At 43.0% G+C, this 26,898-nt stretch overlaps 1 protein-coding gene across 2 annotated transcripts in view; it reads right to left on the bottom strand.

Annotated features, from left to right (window-relative positions):
- The window catches only part of RAB6A (RAB6A, member RAS oncogene family), a 358,201-nt gene that overhangs the window by 77,713 nt on the left and 253,590 nt on the right, over positions 1–26,898 (bottom strand). For both annotated transcript variants that reach the window (XM_085623332.1, XM_085623333.1), the window contains exon 3: positions 20,439–20,492. In XM_085623332.1, coding sequence (XP_085479458.1) covers positions 20,439–20,492 — 54 coding nt within the window. The remainder of the gene's footprint in view (positions 1–20,438; positions 20,493–26,898) is intronic.

Below are 26,898 nucleotides of genomic sequence, written 5' to 3' on the forward strand. Positions count from 1 at the left end.
ACTATCTCTTTTGCAGCAACGTTACTGGTGGTACGGTTTGTACAAACAAGCGCGAGCCTATGTTCTTTTATGTGACATTTGCCAGCAGATTAAACCTTCTACTGTCGCGCGTCCACCACAAACGCAGCTGTATATATCTAATCAACCACTTGCGTGTGTTTATTTAGATCACTGCGGTCCTTTTTCCTCTGATACTGCGTACAAGTACATCTTGGTTGCAGTGGATTCGTGCACACGTTTTCTGTGGGTGTGGCCGCAAAGGAGTACTGATGCCCGGACGGTCATCAAGGATTTGCGTGTCTTTATTGGGAGTTTTGCATGTGGTACCCTTCATTCTGACCAGGGCCCTGCGTTTGCCTCTAGGGCTTACAAAGAAGCCATGAGAAGTTTGGGGGTCCAAGTCAAATTTTCGTCTCCATACCGGCCTGAGGGCAATAGTGTTGTGGAGCGAATGAATCGTGACCTAAAGCAATCTTTGACAGCAAGGGTTTTAGGTACAGGCCGAAGCTGGCTAACCCACTTGTATGACGTGCAACGTGCACTTAATAATCTCCCTAGAAGGTCTCTGGGTGGGCGGACCCCATACATGATGCTCTTTGGAGTGCGAATGTTTGTTCCGGACCTTGAGGGTCTAGACATGGCGGCGGCAGCCGCGCCTTTTGACCTAGATGATCACTGTGCTGTATTGCAGAATCTACAAGAAGCAAGAGACACTCTAGCAAAGGAACACGTACCCTCTACATGCGAAGCCGAGCTCCAGATTCCGGTAGCCGGCTGGCTACCTCGAGTTGGTGACCTGGTCCGTGAGAAGGTGGAGAACAAGAAAGAGTTTGGCCCCTCTTATCGTGCACCAGTCCCGGTGCTTGGAGTCCAGGGTACACGTACAGTTATTTTACCGCCACTTCCTGGTCGCAAGGATAACAGGTACATCTTGATAGACAATGTCAAGCTACAGCGAGTGGCCGATACTTCATAGTATGACACCTTCAGTTTCTTGCCCTTCCATTCTGCGAAATTCTGTTGTGATGCCGCCCTCGAACATCATGCCTGAGGTTGCCGTTGAGATGCATGCTGTTGCTGCCCCTCCTATGCCGCCTACTGATGGTGGTTTGCCTGATGATCCCGAGTATGCTTATCCTGCAGGTTTCCCATTGCCTCTTTTACATTCAACAGCGATTAACCAGTCCCGTTCTTCCTTTGACACTGAATCAATGACTTCCACTGCCCCTTCCAGAATTGCTATATTTTTTGCCTGGTTCAAGAGACATTTTTTGGTGGCACCATGGACTTACATCTGGCTGGTGCTAATATTTATTTTTTTGTTCATGACAATTGGCTTTGTGGTAGTGTTTTTTAAACTTATAAATGGACACTACCCGACTGAAAGATCTACGATTGGATTGATTGATGGAACTTTGGCCCCCCACTCCTCGTCACACGTTATGAAAAGGGACCAGACTTGTGAACATTACTGCCTGGCCTGTGCGTGATGGGATCGCTTGGGATGCTGTTAAATTTCAAATTCATGGGCCTACCGAAGTGATTAATGTGCCTAATGTATTTCGTGTTTCTATGGGTGATGTAGTTAAACAAAATATCCGATCTGATTGGGATGTACAAGCAATAGAAGCACTATTTTCTGATCTAAAATATTATGCTGCATTTGATGCTGAAGATTTGTATTTAAATTCTGCTAATTATGGTGAACAATTTTGTTATCAACATTATGGCACACATTTCCTACACAGAGCAAATACCTTTCGAAATTTTGTTAATTACACACAATGGGAACATTGTCCGGCCCCTTAGCATGGTAGTTCTGCCACATTGGTGAACAAGTTCACATACTTTTCGGATTTTAGTGGGTCTAAACCGGCCTCCTTTTATTTTAAAATGGCGCCTGAGACCGCCTCGAAGGTAAGGTTGACACATACCAAATTATTATATTCCAAGTCCTTTATGGACGAATTGGCTGTCGGAGGCTATGAGCTATGGAAAGCTACTATCGATCTTAAATCGGTTTGGGGTACTAAACCATGGCAGGTTCAGGGAACAGAAGCTTTGCATCGCGCCTGTCTTATCCCAAACCACAGTTTATTTTTGAGTTCATCTATTTTTCAGACAACCTGTTTTGGTTTGGCAACGTCTAAAAAGTTGAATTCCCCCACAATCCCGGATCTGGGTGCTTATCCCGGCTGGGGTAATTACACAGATCTTTCCCTTAGTAAGTTGCAGTCCGTCATTTCCAACTCCACCTTTAATGTTTCGGCATTTAATCCTGAGGGGTGGTTGGTATGGCAAACTGGTTCAGATTCTTGTCAACGTCGATTTTTAGCCTTGGCACCTGGGTACACTCAAGTCAGGGTAGATCCTCGTTTTGAATCATCACACACTGTAACTACCTACTCCGTGGGTAAGTTATGCCAGTCGTGGCTGCAACATTCCACATTAGCATCTGTTAAACTTCATCTGTCACGTTTAAACGACAAAATTGATCTGAATGATTTTAAAGGTCCTGCAATAGGCAGGTCCAAAAGATGGGTATATGCTATTTACAACGAAGTTTGGAAATTGTCACAAATTGAGGCTGCGTCCAGATTACGTGCTATTGACCAGGCCAGTATGGAAAAAGTGTTGGCTGTGATTGATAATAGTATAAATACCTTGTCTTCTAGAATTTACACGTTAGATAATATTGTTTCATCTGTCGTAAACATTGTGCAGGATGATTTGTCTGTGTTGTATCATGGCCAGAATCAGTTGCGTTCTGTTATGCAGTTTGCATGGACTTTAAAAACGTTAAAGGCAGGGAAGGTCCCATGGGATTACATGAATGTTTCCTCTTTGTTCCTCCCTTTTAATTTAACTGCGAAACAACAGTTTATGTCCATGAAAGATGCTACTTATTCATTACTGCACATTGAGAAATTAGAACCATTGCCTTTCTCTATTGCTGAGTTAAATTCAGCCGTGTGGCTTATCCACGGCGTGATCACTTTACCTTTTTCGCTTTTTAAGTTTAGTTCGTGCATGAAACATTATGCTCTTGGCAGATATGAACAACTTGGTAGTGCGTTCCTGCACGAAGTTTGGTCGCTCCCGTTTACATATAGATGCATGCGGGAGGGCACAGAGGTTTATCTGAAGGGTGAGGAATGCACTTGTGCTCCTGATCATTCTGTGGTGTGTAGACACATACAATTACATGGTGCTTGCAATGTACACGCTCCCAATTTGGCTTGCGTCCTGAAAGGTGTACCGGTGCCAGTTATAACCCCTTCATTTACACTGCTTGCTAACGGTAGTCATTTGCTTTTAAATAATGAAAATTGCTGTGGGATGCTAAAGGGCATATCATACATAGTCACTGTTTCACAGCGTGTAGTTTGCTGTAATGTTTTTTTCCCACCCCCGCATGGCCGGCTCGATGTTTCTATCTGGCCTTCGATTCCAACCTTGAGCGCAGAGTTCAACCAGATCAGCAGAATAAGGGCTCTTTTGTCTCAAAGGGAGGTCGCTTTGACTTCATCCCGTGAAACCTTTCTTCTTCACGTGGCAAACACCCGCACGGAGGTGCAGGCACTTTTGAATACTGACCTCCCCTTCCATTTTGGAACGTTGATACAGACTATCTTTAATGCCTCGTCTACGACCGGCGAAGTTCATCTTTTTAAACTAGTGGGCTCCGGCCTCGTGACCTCCTTTCAGACTATTTTTGGTGTGATTCCCGCATTTTTTCATTCTATTTTTTCCAGCGTCTTCGGAGGTCTTCCTTTGCTTCTCGCCCTTATAGCTGGAATACTTCTGTTGATTTGCGTCCTACGCAATGGCTGCGCAACTTGCGTACAGAGACAACATGCCCCGGCTGTTTCATCTGCGTAATCGGATGCTTGAATACTAGGGCACGTTGCCCCTGGCGACTTTGAGTGTCGCGTATGGATTGTCCTTCCAGTTTCCCTTCTTTACTTGTGTGCAACCAGTCTTTCACTGCCTGGATTGTCCATTCCAGTGGGCTCTGGATTTATGCCTGTCAACCTCGGTGTCACCTGTACCGGATTTTGGTCCACTAATGGGCCCCTTAACGGCTCATGAGTATGAATGTTCTGGTGTTGGGTTTATGGCCTTGGGTGCGGCACATGGAGTCCTTGGAAATTGGGCCATTGAAGAGGCTGCGATTGACTTTCTGGAACAAAGTTATATCGAGGAACCTTCCTGTTGTCCCCGTGTGGTGCTGGAAGCTCCAATTGTGAGTGAACACGTGTGTTCCTTTCCCTTGATGAATTGGATGGCAGATACTTTTGCGGAACGCTCCAATGATTTCCTCTTGGAGGCTGTTGCAACTTACTGTGCCTATACCTTTATGGATTGACTCTTTGTCTTGGTGGACTCAGGGTGTGTCCATCGATGTTGTTTTTCCCCCATTTTTTTCATGTTTTTTTTTTTCACCCGACGAAATCTTTTTCTGTTTTTGAATTTTTTTTCCTTCTCGAACTTACACTTCCTTATATGGACTTCTAGTTCATGCCCTTGGTTCCGTTCTTTCTAACTTGAACTCTGCGTTCTTGATAAGTGCGCACCTAGTGGTTAGTAGTCCGATCAGGGGGGGGGGGGGGGTGTAGTATGGGTTAACCACTCCCTATGTACAACGCTAAGTTAGCATAACCTTGATGGCTGTTAGAAAGCCAGCTTGCCGCTTCTGCTGCTTTTGCACGCGACACTGTTGTTACATGTTATTCATTCGAGAACTGCTGACTCGACTTTGCTTCACATGAGAACCGTCTGTTGTTTAACATCCTTAACAGCGAGCTGTGACCTTGGTCTGTACACCGTGTAAAGAACGAGTCTGGGTCACTAGACTGTGCAGGTTGTTGTGTTCAGGTTGATCGTACAACTTCTTAGCCATAACATACATACAGCTGCCAATACCTGAAAAACGAGCCCTTTAATATTACAGAGCAGCATGTTTTCTGTTACATTCGAAACGAAGAGCTGTTGCAGGAGAGAGCCTAGCTGATCCTGTGATGTGATTCCACTAAGCTGATCTATAAGGTATGGGGTCCCCCATGCAAGCCTAAGAGACCTTCTATTAATCTAATAATACCTTATTAGTTGCCAGAGAAAGGAGGGTGGTTGCTTTCCACTGTCATTATTATTATTATGATTGCTCCTTTCATTTTCTATGGTATTGTAACAATGCTGATCCTAACCATTTGTCTGCTTGTGTTAGCCAAAGTACTGCATCTTAGGACGCGAGGTTTATAAAATAAACTCTTTAAACTTTACTGTGTCTTTGTTATTCTGTTGTGGACTGATATATAGCTACTAACGGGTATTTCAGATTCCCACCACTCCTGAGAGTATCGGAGTCGGTTGTTCTGGGTTGTCTATACATTGGGACCGCCGAGCTAAATCTCGGATAACGAATGTGACACTAAGCTAGTCGGATAGGGGTTCTTGGTTCTGAGGGGAGTTTCTGGTACACCACAACTCTCTGAGGTCCTGGTTTCCTGCGCATAGTTCTGTGCATAAGCAGAATCCCTGCAACAAGACGCTGTGTGTAAAATAACTAGCACATTGGTAAAAAAAAAAAAAAAAAAACACAAAAACTTCAGTCCTGCTTAGTAACTTGCATTTATGCTCATTCAAAACTAATTTACATTTATCAACTTGTTGTTTACGTCTCTACTCATCAGCGCAGAGCAACATAAACGGATATGCTTTCCAGATCTTCAGGCCTTCGCATAACTCAGTCAGCGCAAGAATATGGGCTTGAGAATGGATGTGGAAAACAGTCAGTTATTCTGGTCAAAGCGCCCAAACTCCCCGTGCCTAAAAACAGGCTGGGACTCCGGTGCTATGGAACTGGCCCGAATGTAAAGCACTCCTTAAGTTCAGGTCCGCAGTATATAAAAGTCCAAAAGCAGAAAAACCATATCAGTGGCAAGTCTTGTCTAAATACGAAAACTATTAACTGCCCCCTACTTTATACAGCGCATATACAAGCAGATATTAACTGAAATCCTTTTTTTTAGCAATGCAGCCACCTAGTGTTAATTAAAACGTTGCCACAATTAAGTTGAAGTGCAAAGCGCCACAATGGTGTTGGAGTTTCCCAACATAGCTGCCCTGAGTCACTAACTGAAAGTAAAGCTAGCGGCCCCACGTGCTTTACAAAGCAAGATGGCTAACCCTGGTGTAGCTGCTGCAGACTGGGTGGCAACGACCAGGTGTGGTACACGCTCGCAGTGTTTTGCGAGGCTGTTGCACCTCCCTATAAGGTCTGTCTAGTACAAAATAGACAGGAAGGGTGAGAAGCTGACCAATGCCACAGCAATCAGTGGTATGACATCAGAGAACCTGTGTGCCGCTAAAGCAGAATCCCTGCTCCAGCACTGCTGCTTTGAGACCCATTCATATGGAGTGCTTAAACCCAAATAAAGTAGCTTAAAAAACGGGACCAGTGATTGGACACAAGTAATTGGTCCATGCTCTAGGGGAGGGACAAACATGACAAGGCATGAAGCCTGCATGACCTGGACAAACAGGAACGAAGGATACGAGACCAAAGTTGAAGCAAACAAATGGTAAGCCCGTGAATGGGCTGCAGACCACAGACTGTACACAGAACTCGAAGAGACAGTGCTTGCACTATTTAGCCGTAGCTGCCACCTAAAAATGGTCTTGAAAGTCAGTAAACGTCACTAGCAACCATGAAGGATATCAAAGGGAGCAACCATCAAAAAAGTCAAAACAAGATTAAAATCTCAATAGGGCATTATAATTGGTGTTGGAGGAACTATCTGTTAGCTACTCAAAGAACCTGATCATAGTCAGGAATTTGAAGAGTGATGGCTGATTGGGAAGGCAGAGAAATGCAGACAGAGCAGCAATGTATTCTTTGACAGTACCCACCAAGCAAACTAGATGGGCCAGCTACAGAGAAAAATGAAGTACTTCTTACAGGCGCTTCTATAGGTCGACATTGTGCTCCGCACACCTTGCAAAAAATGTGTTTCACTTGAGACAGTAGATGGATTTTGAGAGAGGGAAATGAGCTAACAGTATAAACTCAACCATCTCTGGACACCGTTGGAAGCAGCTCAGGCGTCCGAACTTAATCTCAATGCATGAAGGTGGAGACTCGAGTTTGGGGTGAAGCATTTGCCCCTCCAACAGAGTGGGAGATCTGTTTTGAGTAGAAGGCTGAAAGGGGGACACAGGAAGAATCAAGAACTCTGCATCAGCCACCCTTCTAGGCTAGTCCAAGGTGAGGAGCATGGTTGGGGTCCAGTCTTTATGAAACTTCCTTGAGTGCTCAGGAAAAGGATATGGAGGAAAACTCCACTTCAACTAAAACGCACCCCCCCCTCTCCCAAAACTCCTGTAAATGGATACTGGAGGGCATAGAACTCTGGGCATTAAGCTTTATTGCAAGCGGCCAAGAGGTCCATCTGAGTGAGGGGTGCCACAGAGGGTAGTCTAAATCACCTCTAGGTGGAAATGTCATCTAGTGGTCGGCAAAATAACCTGACTGGCTGAACGTCAGAGCAGACAGGCTCAACCGGATGATTCGAAAATAATCCGACCCTATGCTGGTGCACTCGAGCCCAGAGCTTCAATACTTCCTCGCACAGAAGAGGAGGCTGCCAACAACTTCCTGTTTGCAGACATACAACCACAATGTTTGTATTGTCTGAAAGGTCACCAGGGAATGGGAGAAAGGCTTTGAGAGCTAGCCAAATATCACAGTTTGAGGAGGTTTATGAGGGACATCTACTCTTTAGGGAGACCTGCATGCACATGTGGCAAGGAGGATGCTGGAAGTCACCAGAAGTAGTAGGCAAAGCACCATTGAGACTGGAACTCTAGCTCCCTTGAGAAACATCGAGAATTGTATCCCCCAAATGTCCCGGATTCTCAGAGGATGGTAGGCTCTCAATGTTGATGGAATGGCTGGGAGGCATTACTTTCAAAAGTCGAAGCATTTAAAAAAAAGCCCCAAAGCATGTTGAGCTGTCAATTGTGCCAATAATGCTGGAGTCAGACAGTGGGCAGTAGCACTTCCTACCTTGAATCCCTCGAGGGGCGTGTCAGTCTTGATCCCAAACAGGTATGCCCTGTCGAATGGCATATCCACGAGGCTTGCCTGTACATCACCAGAGAATCTGGTGGATCAAAGCCAAGTGTGCCTCCGCAAATCAAAGAATGACCACACCTGCCCTTATGATTTGACAGAGGGTATTCTTGATCATGCCTCACCACCTCTGTAAACTGGTGAGGGCCTTTCCGTTGGAGTGGATCCAACTGGTGCTCGAGATGTTCCTTAGAGGGGAACTCTGTGTCAGATGGTACAGAGGATTACCCTGCCAACAGAAATCCAAACAAAGCCCGAAGCCTACCTGAACTGTGTTATGGCACTGAGGAAATTAGCTTGTAGCACCAGAAATTCCAGATATGCTGGGAATCAGAGTGCCTGGATGAGGACCTGTGTGGGTCACTTGCATCTTTGACGGAGGAGGATCCTCAGGAGCTCTTCTTTCTCTATTTTGATGAAAGGAATGCAACTTAGAGATCTCAAATTCATACTCCATGTTGAGCCGGGTTCTCCTTGTAGGCCCTAAAATGTTTGGCCTTGAGGTGTATGAAGTCTTATTTTCCGCGCAACCTCAAGTGGTGTTTTGACCCCAGGCACCAAAAACAGATCTAAACAGGTCTAAAATGGGCATCAGTCTATTGAATGTACAAGTTTAAAGCCAACCTTCTTTGGCAGAGACATCCCTTTGAGCTGTACTGAAGAATTTAAGTGAAATTTATTGTGTAAAACCCAAGAATATTTTGAAAAGTAATGGAGCGCAGCTCCGTGTCGAAAGGTGCAGAAAAAAGGTACCCGACATCAGTGCACCTGGGTAGGCTTCACATGGCTCTGTATAACTCCAGTGACCTCACTGTGTCAGTTTCAAACACCAAGATGGAGCAGCTCCCTCTATTGGAACAGGATAACTATGAAAAACTTCTGGAATCCGGATGACTTCTAGAGATTTTCAACAGGGTGATGAATCTGCAGGCAGAAGTAGCCATCAGGAATATTGTTAGTTCCTAGTAAAGGAAAATTACTAAGCTATGTAACATCTCATCACAAGAGAACATGTCTCTGGTGTGTAGAAAGTGTCAAACAAGTTTTGTTCCCTTCATAAGTCGTTCAATATATTCCTGACTTTCCCTAGTGACAAACCTTGGAATCCACATTCAAGTGGATGGTGCCTAGGTCAAATCATTCTACCCTCTTGAATGGACTGTTAACCAACAGCTAAAGATAAGTTCTCATCACAACCAGAAAACAGTTGTCAACAGAAACCAAACAGGGGGCGAGGGTGGAAAGTGAGGAAGAACAATAGTTACTTACCTGTAATCTGTGGTTCTCCAGTATTGGTGCCTTTCATAGATTCACATGCCTGAATCATTCCCAGTCGTCGGAGTGGGAGTCCCACGGTACATAAAAAAGCAATAATTATGCATATAATAACCAAAAAACCTTGGTAACATGAAACCAGGAAGTAAAGTAGCCTAAGCTACAAGAAAAACACTTCCACACCTATGACTAGAACAGTCATTATGTACAGTCCAAACTGCAGTCCATCAGGCGACAGCACCCACCAGAATGTTCTCCTCAGAGGCTCAGGCATTCAGATTTTCTCGTACAGGAGTGAACCAAAGCATAATAGCCTAAAAGCCTCTGAGGGGAGGTGGGCGGGTTGCATGTGAATCTATGAAAGACACAAATACTGGAGAACCACAGATTACAGGTAAGTAACTATTGTTCTTCTCCAGTATTTTGGGTGTCTTTCATAGATTCACATGCCTGAATCAGAGTAGATAGCAGTACATAACATAATGCTCATAAGACGCTCCTTTTGTACCATAGTAAATATACATCATCAAAATGTATAATTATAAATAAATACGTCTGTGTTCAACATATGCAGAACAATTTTAAGAGACAGAACAGTATGCAGTAAGCATCTTATAGAAAAGAGCATAGTGGAGGAAGGAGAACAGAGGCTCACCTTATTTGAAAAGATTACGGATAACAGCTTGTCCCACTGATGCATCTGCATCGCTTGAGGCTTCCAAACAGTAGTGCCTGGTAAAAGTGTGTCTGTTGGACCAGGTTGCCACTCTACAGATCTGGTGAAGAGGCACACCGGCAAAAATAGCGGTAGATGAAGAAATTGCTCTTGTAGAATGCGCTCTTGGGGTTGCCTGCAATGGTCTTCTAGCTTAATCATGGCATAAGGAAATTGCAGCAGAAATCCAACAAGCTATGGTTGGTTTTGAGACAGAATGTCCTTGGCGTGGTTTACCACATGCCACAAACAGTTGGTCCGATTTGCGTATTGTTGCTGTTCGTTGCAAGTAGAACTTGAGACATCTTTTGATGTCAAGGGAATGCAAAGCCCTTTCCGCAGCTGTGAGCGGATTTGGGAAAAAGGTCTTTAAAATTATAGGTTCATTAAGATGGAAATCCGCAGGGACTTTTGGCATCAACTCTGGGTTAGCACTACAGATTGATGTAAACTGCAGAAAAGGTGGATGAATAGTGAACTCTCCTTGTTGATGTTCGAGCCAATAACAAGGAAACCTTCCAAGAAAGGAACTTTAAGTCCACTTTGTGAATAGGTTCGAAGGGGTGTCACAGTTGTGTAAGCACTACATTAAGGTGCCATGAAGGAAGTGGACGTCGAATTAGGGGGGGGGGGGGGGGGACATCCGAAACAACCCCTTGAAGAATTGTTGAATGACTATTTGAATAAAGAGAGTTACCACCATCCTGCCGATACCTTGAAATTGCCGCCAAGAACACCTTTAGAGTAGAATAGGAGAGGTCGGATCTTGCCGAATGAAGAAAGAATGGTAGTATTTGTTCTGGTGTTGCCTGAATAGAGTGGATATTGACAGATTGACACCACATGCAAAACCTCTTCCATTTTAGTTTGTAAGTTTTAATCGTAGCAGGTGCTCGAGCATTAGCCAAAACTTCCTGACAGTCCGCAGGGATATCTAGGTGTGCGAATTCAAGGTGTTGAGGAGCCATGCCGCTAATCTCAGCGATGCTGGGTCCGGGTGACAGATTTGTCTGTTCAGGATGGACAGAAGGTTCGGAATTGGTCTAAACTGGATGGGTTCGCACTCAGAGAGGAGGAGAAGTTCCGTAAACCAGTATTGGCGAGGCCACCTGGGAGCAATGAGTATCATGCGGCAAAGTTGTTTGTTGGTCTTGCGCAGAACTCGTGGAACCAACGGAATCGGTGGAAAAGCGTAGGCATATATCTGCGACCAATTCATCGAAAACGCATTTCCGAATGAGTCTTTGTGGGGAACCCAACTTGCAAAGTATGGGCATTTGTGGTTCTGGCTGGTTGCAAACAGGTCTAGATCGGGGTGCCCCCATTGTCAAAAGACTCTGTTTAAGGATGGTTGATGTAGTTCCCACTCGTGGTTTGATGATGTGGACCTGCTGAGGGAATCCGCCAGAACATTGGTGACTCCTGGGGCATGAATGGCTGTGAGGCTGATTTTGTGACGATTCGCCCAGTCCCAAATCTCTTGCGCTTGCTGAGATAGTAGGGCTGACTTTGTCCCACCTTGTTTGTTCAAGTAATGCATACTTGTAATATTGTCCGTTCGTATTAGTACGGAGGTTCCTCTGATGATGGTTCGAAATGATTTCAGAGCCAAGAAAATGGCTCGTAACTCCAGAAGGCTGCTATGCCACCTCTTTTGTTGGAAAGTCCACCTGCCGTTGACTGTCATCGCTTGAAGGTGCGCCCCTCATCCCTCGAGCAAAGCATCTGTGGTTATGGTGAAATCCGTCATTTCGACCAGAAATGCATATCCATCTCTTAAGTTCTTTATTTGGGTCCACCAATGAAAGGTTTCCTGCATCAGAAGAGTGATGCGAACGATGTCCTTGAACGATCCCGAAATCTGGAGCCCTTGAAGGTTGAGTTCCTCCTGCAGTGGCCTCATTCTGTAACGGCAGTTGGGTATCAGAGGGATGCAAGAAGAAATCATCACTAGGAAGGACTTGTACAAACGGACTGAAACGCACTCTTTTGACAGCAAGGAGCGAGTGAGATTGCAGATCTTGAGTTGTCTTTCTTTTGAGATAAAGGCCTGAGTCAGTTTTGTGTCCAGTGTTGCTCCTAGAAAGGTATTTTTCTGTGATGGAGTCAGATGTGATTTTTCGAAATTTATTGAAAGACCCAGAGACTGGAAATGTAGCAGACACTTCTGAACATGTGCGGTTGTGGCTTGAAAAGAATTCGCCTTGATAAGGCAGTCGTCTAAGTAAGCGAAAATTTGAATGTCCTGCAGACGAAGGTGTGCAGTCACTGGCGCTATGACCTTTGTAAATACCCGGGGTGCTGAACGAAGACCAAATTGAAGGTCTCTGAATTGAAAGTCTCTGCCAGCCACTCTGAACCGTAGAAATTTTCTGTGTCTGGGTAGGATCGGTACATGAAAATAAGCGTCTTGGAAGTCGAGGGTGGCCATGTGATCCTCCGCCGAAAGCAATTGTAGAATTTCTTGAAGTGTTAACATTCGGAAGGATAACTTCTTTAGGTATTTGTTGAGGGCGCGAAGGTCGACAATTGGGCGCCATTCTCCCGACTTTTTTCGAATGAGGAAAAATCTCGAATAAAATCCTGTTCCTCTTTAACGGAGGGACCTTTTCGATTGCTCCCTTCCGAATCATCAGATTTATTTGGGAAAAAAGCTCCTTGAGATGAGCAGGAGGTGGCCCTTTGGGAGGAGAGTTTAGGGGAATCTTTGTGAACTCCAGAGCATGGCCTCTGGCTACTATATCCAAAACCCACTTGTCTGTAGTAATTCTGGACCAGTTCGAGGAAAAGTGGGATATTCTTCCTTCAATTTTTGAGGGGGCAACAGCAGCGATGGTGGCAGTTGGCTGACCTCATTGTTTTTTACTGGACTCCCGTCCACGAAAGGACTGCTTCCTTCTTGACTGCGAATAGGAGTTACCTCGCTGTCCATAAGATTGCTGTCTGTAGGTTTGGAACCTTTGATTAGTTTGGGAGGTTTGATAAGATCGTTGTTGATTATACCCTCCCCTGTTTGAGAAGGATCCACGTCCTTTGGCACCAGGAAAGGACGACTTTCGAAATTGCAGGCTACCAAGAGACCTCGCCGTCTCTGTATCTTTTTTAATAGCCTGAAGGGCCTCATCAACATTTTGCCCGAACAGAGACTCCCCATCGAATGGCATATCGATAATCTTAGTTTGGACCTCTTGGCAGAAAGATGTTGATTTCAGCCAACCTTGTCTCCTCAATACTGCTGCACCCGCCAATTGTCTAAATCCTGTGGATGCCACATCCACGGCTGCGTCGATTTCAGCAGAGGTATATTCTCCCTCCTGTAGAATCTTCAAGGCCTCGGACTTGGAAGGCTCCGACAGCATGTTAATGTAGGGGGAGATGTCAGACCACATTTGTCGATCGTATCTCCCTAATATGGCTACGGAATTTGCAGCCCGAACCGTCGTCGCAGCCATAGTGGAGACCTTCTTTCCAATCGAATCCAACCGTCTGCCATCCCTGTCAGGCAGAGCTGATATAGGTGAAGAGGGGTTCCTGGCCCGTCTCTGCGCCGCTTGGGCGAAGACAGTCAGCTTTCGGCTGGCCAATGAGGCATGCCGGTGAATCACTTGGCGCCTTATATTTTTTGTGAAACCGAGGCAAGACTGCTGGTAGAGAATTTGGTGTCGCCATGATTTTGAATCCTTCCTTCCAGATAAAATCTATTATGGGAATTGTCCTGATCTGCTTTCGCGGTTGGTCCTTAAAATCTTAAAGAAAGCAGTCATCTTTCTTTGCCTCCATAGGGATGAGAAATCTTAGTTGCCCTCTCCATAAGGAGATGAAAACTTCCGATATCCACCGGAGGAGAGTCCACGGGGGCCGGAGCTGACGGTGACGGAGTTTGGATTTGGTATTCGTCCCACTCCGACAGCACTGAATGGTCATCCACCTCTCCCTCTTCCCTGTCATCATCTGTTGTATTTGCATCATGGTAATGACGAGATGGCAGTGGAGAAGGTGGTTTGGGTGATTGTAAAGAGGTTATAGGAACCCTTGGCATAGGCGTGGATGGAAAAGACTCCGACGATTCCGATGGAGGAAAACGACGATAATTGTCCTGCAACATATATTGGAAATTGTTAAGCAATTCCAAAGGCATTTGTGCTGAGGGAACTGTTACAGGAGTTGGAGCTTGAGGCTCAGGACATGGTTCTTCCTCCTGGTCGTCATCCTGGTATTTTATAAAACAGTTCTGATGGCTTCCTAGCAGTGAGGAATCTATCATCCTCTCCAGATTAGTCTTCCTCTTCTTCCTCCTCAGAATCTAAAAATTGTTCAGGCAGCTTCAATGGTGACAGGGCTTCCAATGAGGACACACGACGTTGTAGTAGAGAAGCTGCCGTTGAAGGCAGGGCGGATGAAGCAGTAGCCGATGTTGCAGACCAAACCTGTAAATCCGTACAGGAAGACAAAAGAGGCGTCGACGAGTGTGCCGTCGACCGGGTCATCGACAATGGTGGTGGCGCCAAAAAAGTGAGTGTCTATGAGGAAGCTGTTTGACGACGAGGCAATCTTCGTCGACGAGGCAATTTGTCGACGACTAATCAGTCTTCGTCGACGAAGCAGCCGTCGACAACGAGGCAGCCGTCGACGACGTGGCAGTCTTAGTCGACGAGATGGCTGTCGACGCAGCAGTCGATGACGAGATCTTTTGTCCTTAACGTGGACGGAGCGCGGACGAGAGATGTAATCTCCTTCGTCAACGAGATTGGTCTAACAGTCACGGAGACCAGCGTCGACGGAGACGAAGCCGATGTCATGATCATCTTCGGTCTCTGAGACGAGAATGTAACCGTCGACGTAGATGTAGCGTCGACGACGATAATCGTCGACTAAGGAGCCGTCGAATACGCAGTCGACGGCATTTTCTGCTGAGGTAATTCCTTGTCAGAAAGTCTTTTAGATGTCAGAGACTTTCCTGTCTTTCTCGGGGGCGTAGCAGGCTTAGACTTGAAGGTGGAGAAGCCTTTTTTGAAGAAGTAGAAGGCAAACCAGAGCCTTTAGCAGGCTGAACTTTTATAAACACCTTTGCCCCAGGAGATAAGTCTTCTTCAGCCATCCTCTTTCTAGAGGATATAGACCCAGAGGGGGGGGGGGGGGGTCTTCAGAGGATAGCCGGAGCTTCCCTCAAGATTCACAAGGCCTAAAGAGAGACCTCTTAGAAGTTGACATCATGAAGATAAGCAAAAATCCAGAAACAAAACTGACGTACTGACGTAGAGCTCAGGGAGGCTCCCTTTACACGACGTGCGGCAGAAAATCTGAGCCTCTGAGGAGAACATTCTGGTGGGTGCTGTCGCCTGATTGGCTGCAGTTTGGACTGTACATAATGAGTGTGATAGTCATAGGTGTGGAAGTTTTTTCCTTGTAGCTTAGGCTACTTTACTTCACAGTTTCATGTTACCAAGGTTTTTTGGTTATTAAATGCATAATTATTGCTTTTTTATGTACCGTGGGACTCCTTCTCCGACGACGGGGAATGATTCAGGCATGTGAATCTATGAAAGACACCCTAAATACTGGAGAATAATAAAACTGTCACCGCAACAAACTACAGAAGACATTAATGCATGTTACAGCTTTGTGCCTTTCCTTACGCTGTAGGTCTCTGCCTTCTTAGGCTGCAATTAGTATGACAACTATGGACAGAAGTGAAGATGGTAATTTTAAAGGCTACGTCCTCAAAAAAGGTTCTTGTAATAAATGGCATTAGCCTTTAGTCTGCAAAGCACAAAAACTTGCAGGCAGTAAACAAACATTCAAAATTCCTACTACAGTGATAGGACTGAAGAGAGCAGTAACATCTGATCCAGTCCTCCACAGACGATAAACCAGTGCACCACTGAGTCAGAAGATTATCTGCATTGCCACATCTCAGGAGGCGCCAATGATGCAAGCTGAAATCATTGATGTGTCCAGGCTAGAGGCTCATGCACCTTGACATCTTGAAATTTCTAAAAATTTGTATACAGGTTGGAGGTGGAAAGCTTGTACAAATGTCTTTAAAGCCTTGAAAGCAAAGATTGTGTCAAAAAGATATTGGTAAGAAAGACTCCCACATCTTGAATCACTCTGCCATACAATCATGCTAATGTCTTTCTGCAAGGATACAAAACTCCAGCCGGCAAGGTCATGTCTACTAGCTGGAAGGCCTCCTTCCAAGAGCTGTAAAGTGCTGCCCAAAACTGGAGTTGCTAGGTTTCTCGGGAGAGGAGGTGAATAATATTATCCCAGTTCCCAGAACACAAACTTTCAGGAGTGTTGACTGTTTGAACCGAGGCAGTTTAGCCTTGAATAATTGCCTTGAATGCTAGAAGAAGCCACACTGCTCTCGACCTAGCTTGATAGGAAGCAAGTGTTCCTGGAGATGTACTTGCCTTGAACGGTGAATGTGTCCAAAAAGGCTTTCCATCCTATTTGTGTAGCATCCGTGACCAGTGTCAAATCTGGTAGTGTCGAAAAGATCCAGGACCCAGATCAAAAGATCCACACAACTCTGAAAGAAACAGTCATTTGCACAATTCAAACTTGACGATGAGATGTCTTTTGGCATTGAAGGCTAGTGATGAAGTAAGGGATTGTATTTTGACACTCCTTACAGGGTTAAAGTCACAGAGTTCAGATCTGAGTTGCGGCACATCATAAAGTAGCGCAGAGAGATAGTGCGCCTACACCAAAGCACAATGTGTAACATACAAATCAAATAATTGTTTTTTTTAATGTCGGCAGCTCAATGGGTTACTGTTTTTTTCATAGGGGCCCTTTTGTTAATGAAGATACAATCCTAATATATCTCAGTGAGCTATGAACCAAAATCAAATAGCAGCATGGAAACTGCAAAGCACAGTTTTACAGCTTCATTGTTTTTCTCTAATCTTTCATTATTTAAGGTTGATAAATAGGGCTCCTTTGTATAATAATTATGTATTAGTAAACACAACCCTAATCACTTCATGTTTTAAACCCCGAGTTTATATTTTTCCAGACTAAGCAGTCTGTATAATGCCTGCCAGCATGGATAACATGCAACTCCTACCGGTTGTAGTCTCATTGTCTTTAACACATACCACTGGAAACATGCGTCCAGTGAGGGCCAAAGTATGCGGCAGGGTGGAGTAAATTGTCCAGTAATAAGGCAAATTTGGTGGAGTAATGCGGCACATTTTGTAATAGTATTACTTTATTTTGACATTTTTAAACTTGTTAACACTGTCAGGGCATAGGTTGCAACTTATTATTACCAGTTTAATACCCAAATATTGCAATAAGCAACAGAAAGGGGACTCGGTCACCCTTCGCAAAGGGCCTTCTACTGCACAGAAACCTGTGTTGCTGTGTTTTTAGTAACTGTAGAACCATTTGAGCTCAAAACTGCAGAACATGCGTCAGATGATGGATTATGTGACAAATCTATGAATATGAAAAAAAAAAAAATCGCTATAGCCGGACAAGTGAATAATTCTAGTAGCCCTGCTCTCAAGAAACATTTCCTATACACTGGCTTACACACATACAAGCCATTCTGTCTGTATAATGGGGGTGTGATATAACGCACTCCAACACCCTACCCTACACAACTGGAATGACCATCAGTATAAACAAAATTAACTACACAAGAGAGCAGGCCTATGTAGAGATGAGGGGCACCAATGGAAGGTGGTCCTGATTGAATCCTTGGAGGAGGTCCTGGGGTGTGGGGTGCACAACAAGTTCACACCATCTGGCACCAGCACTAGAACGAGCCCCGTCAGGGGTATAGCTATCATTCCTACAGCCTGTGCAGTGCCCCACGCACGGAGGTAAAAGCAGAGAATTGTGGGGCAGCTGATAGGAAAGCATAGTCTATGAGCGGTTGAGATCCAATTTTTTTGTAATCCACATTTCCTTAAAGATTTTATTCCAACATTTCCAGTTAATGGAGGAAGAAAGAGCACAAGTAGAAATGCTTACATAACACGATTAATATGCTTGAATCCTGAATCTGCTAGTGCCACATTGTAACCGGACAGACAAATGCTCCGGGCTGGAACCTTGTATTGATTGCTCCCTAATTTCTTTGTGAAAAATTCATTTTCTTAACAGTGATATTCTGCCCATATATATGTATATGTTGTATCAGGAGCGCAACCCTAACCAAAAGGCAGTGGGGCACTGTACAAGGTTCAAGACCAAATTCAAGTCTGGACCACTGTGCCAAATCTTTGAGGGCTATATTTTCTAGCATTTTACATAACACAGCACACTAAGTGAAGTGGTGTTGCTGCGTTGCACGAAAGAGTAGAGTAGCACCATATGTTCCAAAGATATGGTGCACTGGAATTGGGATTGAAAGGTCAGACATGCAAGTTACAAAGTGAACCTTCACGTAATCTATTCACTCCCTATTCAACCTCATCTCTCAATTCCCTTTTCTCTGTGTGTTCCCTCCTCACCCCTGCCTAGCCAGTTGTCCCTGCCTCTCTCCCTTCAGATGATTCCTCTCAGTTGTCCCTATCCAGCCTTTTAAATGCCGCTTCTATCTTTTTTTTCTTTTTTCTTTTCAGCCTTTTGTCATCCTACCCATATTGGTGTCTGTTTTTTTGCTCTTTTCTCTGCTCCACCTTCTCCAGTTGCCTTTTCACCATCAGTTTTTTCTCTCGGCTGGCAGGCGCTTGCTTTCCTCTACTCTCACTTAACTATCACTATTCCAACTGTCTCTCCCTCTCAGCTTATAGACCACTCTCCTTTCTCACCATAATTTCTCTCTCTTTTTCACACTTTCGTAGTGCTACTGCCTGTGAGCTCAAAGTCTATGTTCAGCAACAGAGCGAAACTTCTGGCACCATCATTCATGGTACAGGGGTAGAATTGGGAAATCTGCCACTTAGGCAGGATGTCAAATTCAACTTGGAGTGTATGTTTACTAGTGTGTGGTAATGTGCATTAGCATATCTATATTCTAGAATGCAGCAATGTCCTAGGAATGCTGGAGCAGATGAAGGGAGCTGGTGGACAGAGCTAGGTGGGTGGCTGAGCTGTTCTTCTGTTTAATATACTTATTAAACCAACTTATCAAGAACTCATGGCTTAATCTCCTTATTGAAGTAGTAACATTTTTAACATCGTTTTTTCATCTTTAACTCTGTCCATGCTATTTGCAAATGTTTGCTCAACACTCCAATGTCTAATACAAACTAAAGAACAAACATACTTTGGCTTCTACTTCTCTCAGCTGTCTATTTTAGAACTGTGCAACGCCCTCAGATGTGTTCCTAAAAATGACAATTTGTCCTGAATTTTGACCAGTTGCCCTGAATGTTTACTGTCACTGTCCATTATTTGTCTTCTTGCCAGGTGGTCACCCTAGGCTGAGTGTCTGAAGACCAGAGCTGCCAGGACTTAACTGTTGGAATGTTTGTCCTCTGCTTGAGGCTAAGCTGGGTCAAGGTGAACCCCAGAAGGCATGGCACTCAGTCAATGTGTTATAGACGACTGAGTGCTTACTACTTTTCTTCCTCGGACTCGGAGTAGATCTCTGTCTCGACTTTGAAACAAATGGGTAATATCTGGTTCTGATGGCCCAGGCTGTTGCTCATGCTGGGTCTCTATGTCCTTCTCCCCAAAAATATCAGGTGTCTGGTTCCTAATACTGTCTCTTATGGGCCCACCTGCGTTCCCGTTGCTGCCAATGGGCCTTCTTGAACCAAAAAGTAAGGCAGGCTGAACACGTGATATCATTGAGTTCCAGGGAGAGAGAGAGGCTGCAGACTTGATGGCGATCAGCCCAAGGGTGTTTGGAGTGGAACTGTGGACAACATTGGAACAGTATCTTCAATTACTCAAGTGCATTTTCGGCAAGCACATTTCCATAGTAGGGGAGTAAGCCCTGAAGAGGGACTAAGGCCATAGCTGTTAGGTCAAGAAGGAACAAATTTACAGGCGATGCAAAACTAGTTTCTTCTTCAAAACCCATACACGTCCTTGCTCAAGAGCTGAGCAAAGAGCACTACACAGATATAAAGCAACATGTGCAGGAGGATGAAGTTCTGAAATCATTTTGTGGTTTGCCGTAAATCTGTGCAATACTTTTTTTCATAATCGTCTGAGCTGAGCCTACATTTCAAGTACACGTTCTAATATATATCCACATAGATTGTAAGCGAACTCCTTACTGGTGAACGTAACAATCATGGGTAAAATAAAGTGCTCTATTTATTACCAAAGTAACTCTTCAGTTAGAAACAGTCACCTGAATAATACTCTACATTAAGAAAATGAAAGCAAACTATTACTCACTGTTCGGTCCTCCAGGTACATGGTCTTCGATAAAAAGTCAATGCCTATCGTTGCCTGTAAACAAAATTCAAAAAAAATATGGTAACTTGCATCAACAAAAGAGAAAAGACATTTGTGCTTAGAACAATTCTACAAATACAGAATCAACTTCGGTAATGGTATATGTTTTTAATTGACGATTGGTCTCTAGCCATTGTCCCTTTAATTTAGATTACATTATGTTGTATTGTTAGACTGAGTTCCACGAGCCTCGGCTTCTAGCATCTTATTAACAGTACAGATAATGCAATTAACATCTTGCCGCATCAAAGGTCTGTTTTGAAACTGACAATTTGCCTGAATGAGAACCTTGCAATTGTACGCACACACAACTAAGTCACAGATTAAACACTAAAACAAGGCGGCGATCTGATCCCTCAGCACCAATTTATAACAAGCATTTCCAATGCAATATGGCTCGCATTTGTTGAAGTTAGAGCTGTTTGCGTTAAAAATAACAATGTTTTTTACTTTCGTTTTTTTATTTGCAGTGGAGGTATTATATTTGCAAAGCAATCGGTCTCGCATTTCTTGGATTTGGAGTTATTGGCATTATAAATGGCAATGTGTTTTACCAAGCCATGTTGCAGGGTGCCGTACCATATGTGGCCGAAAGAGGTCCCTTAGGACCTCTTTCGGCCACATATGGTATGGCACCCTGTAAAGTTGTAGTTATTGGCATTATAAATGCCAATGTTTTTTACTTAGCCATGTTGCAGGGTGCACCTTGCAGAAGATCTAGTAAATCCACCCTACAATAATGCATTGCATGCAAGACAATACCACAAGTGCATTCAAATAGCTATGTCCATATATACAATCATTAGCTTTGAAATGTGGCAAAATAATTATTTTTATTAATTCCCGATTAGGTTGTACTGTGTGGAGTTGAGGAAGGGAAATTTATAGAAGGTCTCATATAAATGCGAGATGTTCTAGTGAGTAAAGTAACCACTGCAAGCCTTACTTAGGACCAAGCGTTTGCCCTGCCTGAAGCCTTATACGAAAATAGTGTGCAGAAGCTGTAATTAAAATCTTGGGAGTAACAACACATGTAACAGGGGTTGTCCTCATGGGAGGTTACAAGTAGAGACAAGGCGGTACTAAGCCTATTAACCAATGAAAAGCCCCCATTTACAAAGGGCATGGGCAAATTAAACAGATGGGCGGAAAGTGAGCGGAGTTTTATGCCAATATCCTGAATACAAGACACGCAATTGATGGACGGAATGCAGGATAAATCAAAACATTCACCCCAGTCAAATTGTTAAATCCATCATTCCATTGCTCACCATGCCACCCCAGTTTAGACCTGGCCATATGCAAATCAGTCTCAACCACGTGCCTCATGGAAACAGTCCAGCTCGAACTACCAAGCCAGGTCCTCCCTGGACCAGAAACAAGCATCCTAGGACCAGTTTCGGGGTTTCAACCCTCATCAGCCAGGATAGCTTGAATCCAGTGGCACAGTGAGCCCGGGACCAACGTCTGGGCATACTGGGCGCATTTAGGGCAAGAAAGCAAAAGACAATTGATGGATGGAATGCAGAAAAAAATCAAAACATTCACCCCAAGTAAAGAGATCTGGGTTAAATCCATCATTCTTTTGCTCACCATGCCACCCCAGTTTCAGCGCTCCGTCCACCATCTCCTTGTGTTTGCCATATCCTGAATACAGCATGTCTCCAATAGACAGCGCAAGCGCTGCCTAGGCGAGACCTAAAAAAAGATTTGTCACAAATTATTTAAACCTTAACTAAATTACAAGCCTTTTGCTGATAAATTCCCTTACTGACACGACAGTCATCACATGCTCGTTAGGAATGGAAATTGTAACTGCACATACTTGTTTTCTCTTCACCACCATGCTACACATAAAAGTGCACTAATTCCGTATGCATCTCTATTAAGTCCAAAGGACAAGGTAAGGCTGGTAGGAGAGCTGTAGTGAGAGATCCGGGTTTGTTTTTTGGGTTCCACCTGCACCTCACAATTCAGTTAATTTATTAGGAGGCAGAGAGAAGCAGGCAAGATTCCCATAACTTAATATAAATGGAAACAAGAACAGCTATGGCTTTCACAGCCAAACGAGTAGCCATACAGATTAATCTGCTAAACTTGTTTAATGTAAACTAATGTGCACACATCTACTTGGGTTAGTTCGCATGCAATGGTTGGACAAAAACAAAACTTTGTTTTGAATATTTAGTAACAGTACTGAAAATAATTTTCACAAACTGTACCATATAAAGCACCAACCACAGATCTCCATACTATCTCCTGCCATCTTGAAACTACGTGGTGCGGTGCAGATAACAGCATTAAGATTCATCAACAGCATTCCGTCCATCAATTGTCTGAGTTGATCGGGAAAGCCCAGAGGTGGGTCCCGTGCTCCCCATGCCACTGCAGTCAAGATAGCCTGGCTGATGAGGGGCGATACCCCTTAATCAGTCCAAGGATGGTGTTTCTGGTCTAGGGAGCACCTGGCCTGGCAGTTCGGGCTGGACTGTTCCCATGGGGAGCAGGTTCAAGACTTATTTGAATATGGCTGGATCCAAAGTTTAATGGCACGGTGAGCAAAAAAAAACACTATGGATTTAGACTCTTAATCTCTATACTGGGGTGAATGTTTGACATTGTTCAGCATTCTGTCCATCAATTGTTCTTTTGTGCTTGGTGTTCTACTCCCATATAACAGCATTAATATTCATCAACAGGTCGAAGATACACAACCCTACTTGAAAATTTCCTTTGTTTCAGGCATCCATGGCCTCAAACACTGCCTGCACATTCTCCAGACTTGGAAGTCCAACACCTACCTGAAGCTCAAACCAATCAAGACAGAATTCCTGTTGCTTGCCAAAAACAAAAAATAACAGCATAAACCTGGCTCAAAGAGATTAACCTTGCCAGCCCAACTTTCATCCAATGCTAATTCACTTGGATTCATACTGGACACCAATCTCACGCTAAAGGAACACACACCCGAAGTATCAAAGATGGCTTGATGGCAGCTGTCTCTTCTAAAGAATGTCAAACCACTTCGCACAGGAAGCAAATACAGAACTGTTGTTCAAGCTCTAAAACTCTCGCATCTGGATGGTGGTAATGCACTACACCATGTGCTTCCAGACTACACACTGCCAGCCATCACAATCACCCTACATGTTGCAGCAAATCTCATCTATGGCCAAAACAAATTTGATCACATCACCCCTATTGGTTCCCCTTTGCCAATCCGCACCACCTTCACAACCAGCTGCATAATTTACAAGGGCATCATGACCAGCACCCTGCTTATTTTGAAGACAAGCTCGGTGGCATCGCTTTCTGGGGTTGGCAGGGTCTGTGTCAGAGGTGTAAATGCCTTCTCTACCCTTTGTGCCCCACCACCAGCGACATCTGCAGCCATCAATAACACATTGGTGTGGCACCTTTTTACATTTCACGTTTTACTTACTCTTGCATTCATCTAAGAGTATTTGTTTTTACCAGGATGGTGTGTTTCTGTAGCTGTATATGCAACATCTTACTCATGTAAAGTGTGTAGTGTATAAAGAGTCGCTCTTATGTAGCGGTCAGTTAAAGTAGTGAGGGGGTTTTGATTGAGAGCTGTGGCGTTCAGACCAACTGCAATGTGAATTTCTCACATTCCTGCCAGTGAGTCCAGAAAAGGGGTTCAGACTAAATGTTCATCCTAATCAGTGGCCTTTCTGCAGAGTGCACAGAGCCAGATTGTAACTGATTTCATTACAAGACCAGAGGGTATCATTATGCAATAACCTTTTATTGCTGCTTCAATGCAGCGCTTAAAAAAACGTTAAAATATCACAAAGCAATAAGCTCTATTTTGGAATTCTTAATGCAACTACAAGTCCATATCTCAAAGCTTCATTCCCTTATTGGATGATCCTTTCAGATAAGTACAATTTAACTTCTCTGCAACTTTGTCTTATCACTGACCAGATGTTTATTACCCCGTTAGTCATTCAAATTTATGGACTATCATATACACCATCATATACATTCTGTATAAAATAGGGGTTTAATTGCTTGTGGTATATTACTAAGAAATTTGGTTTCTTTCCTATTAATATAATTTCAAGAAAGTTGTGCAGTGTTTAAAATTACTTGAATTAATTCTCTCAGTAGATAATGATTGTCAACCAGATTTAGTACTGCTCATCTGCTTTTAAGGATTAGGAATTAGAATTACTCTTGAGTACATGGAACCAATGCACGATTTGACAGGTTCTGAATTTCTGATGCACACAATGCGCATCCTCCAAAGATTATCTGAAGTGCCCAAGCCAAGATGTCAGTGACATAATATTGAGACAACAAATATCGACTCACAGAATTATCAAAAATGTAATACCGTTAACAAAAATATCGATTCCTTATAAATAACTAGAAAATTCACTTATACTGAACACAAATAAACGAAAATATCTAAATCTACATATATCGAAAACAAAAATGTTAAAAATATCGTGACAAACCTACTGCGTCAAAAATATCGAACACAAATCTGAAAACATTACTAAAAACACATTTAACCAATCCTATCCAAAAATTATAACTAAAATACATAAAATACTATTTAAATTCACCAAAAACATAACAATTAATAACAAACTACCTCTAAAATATGCATTACACATTTAAAACACACTTAAACATAAGTATATTAATAAATATCAATCTTCAACTAAATACAAATAAATAAAAATAAACTCATACAAAGTACAAATTAAAAACCTAAATTAGCAATCCCAAATGAGGATATAACTGCCCCAAAAAATTAAAACCCTAAAGCAACCAATATTATTAAACTATACACAACTATAACCAATAAAATAGCATAAATAATTTAACAAACAGTATGAAAGCCACATGAATTAAAGAAACAAATCTCACAAAATGATATACATCTGAAGAGGAGGAAACTCTGCTGAATTTTCCCTGCAAACTACAAGGCTACAAAATATACAACTTTACCATTACATCTCCAAGTATTAATTATATTTAAAATTTAAAAAAAATGTAACTTGCAAAAATATACAATTAAGAAACTATGTCTAAGACTATTTAATGTTTATATTTTTGAAGCGATTTTAAACATAACCTACTACGCACCGACAAAAACTAAACTTATAACACCACAAAATAAAGTATATTGAAATAACTTTAAACTAACTGCAAGAGCAATGCCAAAACGTGCTAATCACCCAAGCGTCGTCAAACACAAACTTTATCACATGCAACAAATAAAACTGCGTTTTCTCTCCCAACAGAAACAAAAATCTGTTACACGAAGAAGCTTCCTGAAAGAAAAGAGTGCAACAAGACAAAACTTCTCTGAAGACCATACAAGTTTATACAAGAAATAGGAAATGTATATTTAACTGCATATGCATAAACAAAACATAGTAAATGTCCAATTTGTTTTATTATTACCGTAATTAAAGAAACAATGACAGAAGGCACAACATTTATAACATCACAGAAGGGAAAACTATTATTGTGTTACATGGGATATATCTACAGCCAAGAAAATGCTTCAACCAAACATTAATTGGAAATGAACAAAGTATTATTCCAATGCATGTCATGGGAGGGCAATTACTAAAGAAACTGTAGTTATTAATGTTAAAGAGCATAATCACCTCCTCAAAGTAACAAACAGAAGTGAGAGAAATTTTAGAAGATTTAAGAAAAGCAGGCTCGAATACTCAAGAACCCACAACACGAATACTTAAAAATATACTACCCCCAAGTACCTGAACATCTAACAGGCCAATTACCATCAATACCCACCTTAAAAGTGCTTGATAACACGCACTATAAGGGTCACCAGTGGCACCCCATCTGCTCCAATAACCTACAGGAGTTAGACATACCAACAAACCTAACATGAACCAATTAAGAGGAACCCTTCCTATATGATAATAAAAATAATGACAAAGAATTCTAGTCTTCTCTTCCTCTGACAACTTACTGTAACGGTCACTATGTCAAACATGGATGACAGATGGTACATTGTGTCCCAAACCATACCATCAACTATACACCATTCATGGTGAATTTCAACACATTAAAATTCCTTTTGTTTATGCTCTACTTGCTAATAAAGGCAATACTTGCATTGAACTCCTCAACCAAATCAAACAAACTAACCCCTAAAAACTATACCGGACCTTAAACAAGCTGTGATTCAATCTATCCTAAAAAGATACCCCCCACTCAACCATACAAGGATGTCATTACCATTCTAATCAAGTTCAAAAAGCTTTATTCGGTATGTAAAATACAACCATATAAGCAGAACGAAACACATAAAGTACATAGCAAGCTAGAGTGTCTTGTACACTGAACGTTACAGAAAACAATATATAAAAAAACATTATTAAAGTGC

The sequence above is a fragment of the Triturus cristatus genome, chromosome 8, assembly GCF_964204655.1.
Source record: "Triturus cristatus chromosome 8, aTriCri1.1, whole genome shotgun sequence".
NCBI lineage: Eukaryota > Metazoa > Chordata > Amphibia > Caudata > Salamandridae > Triturus > Triturus cristatus.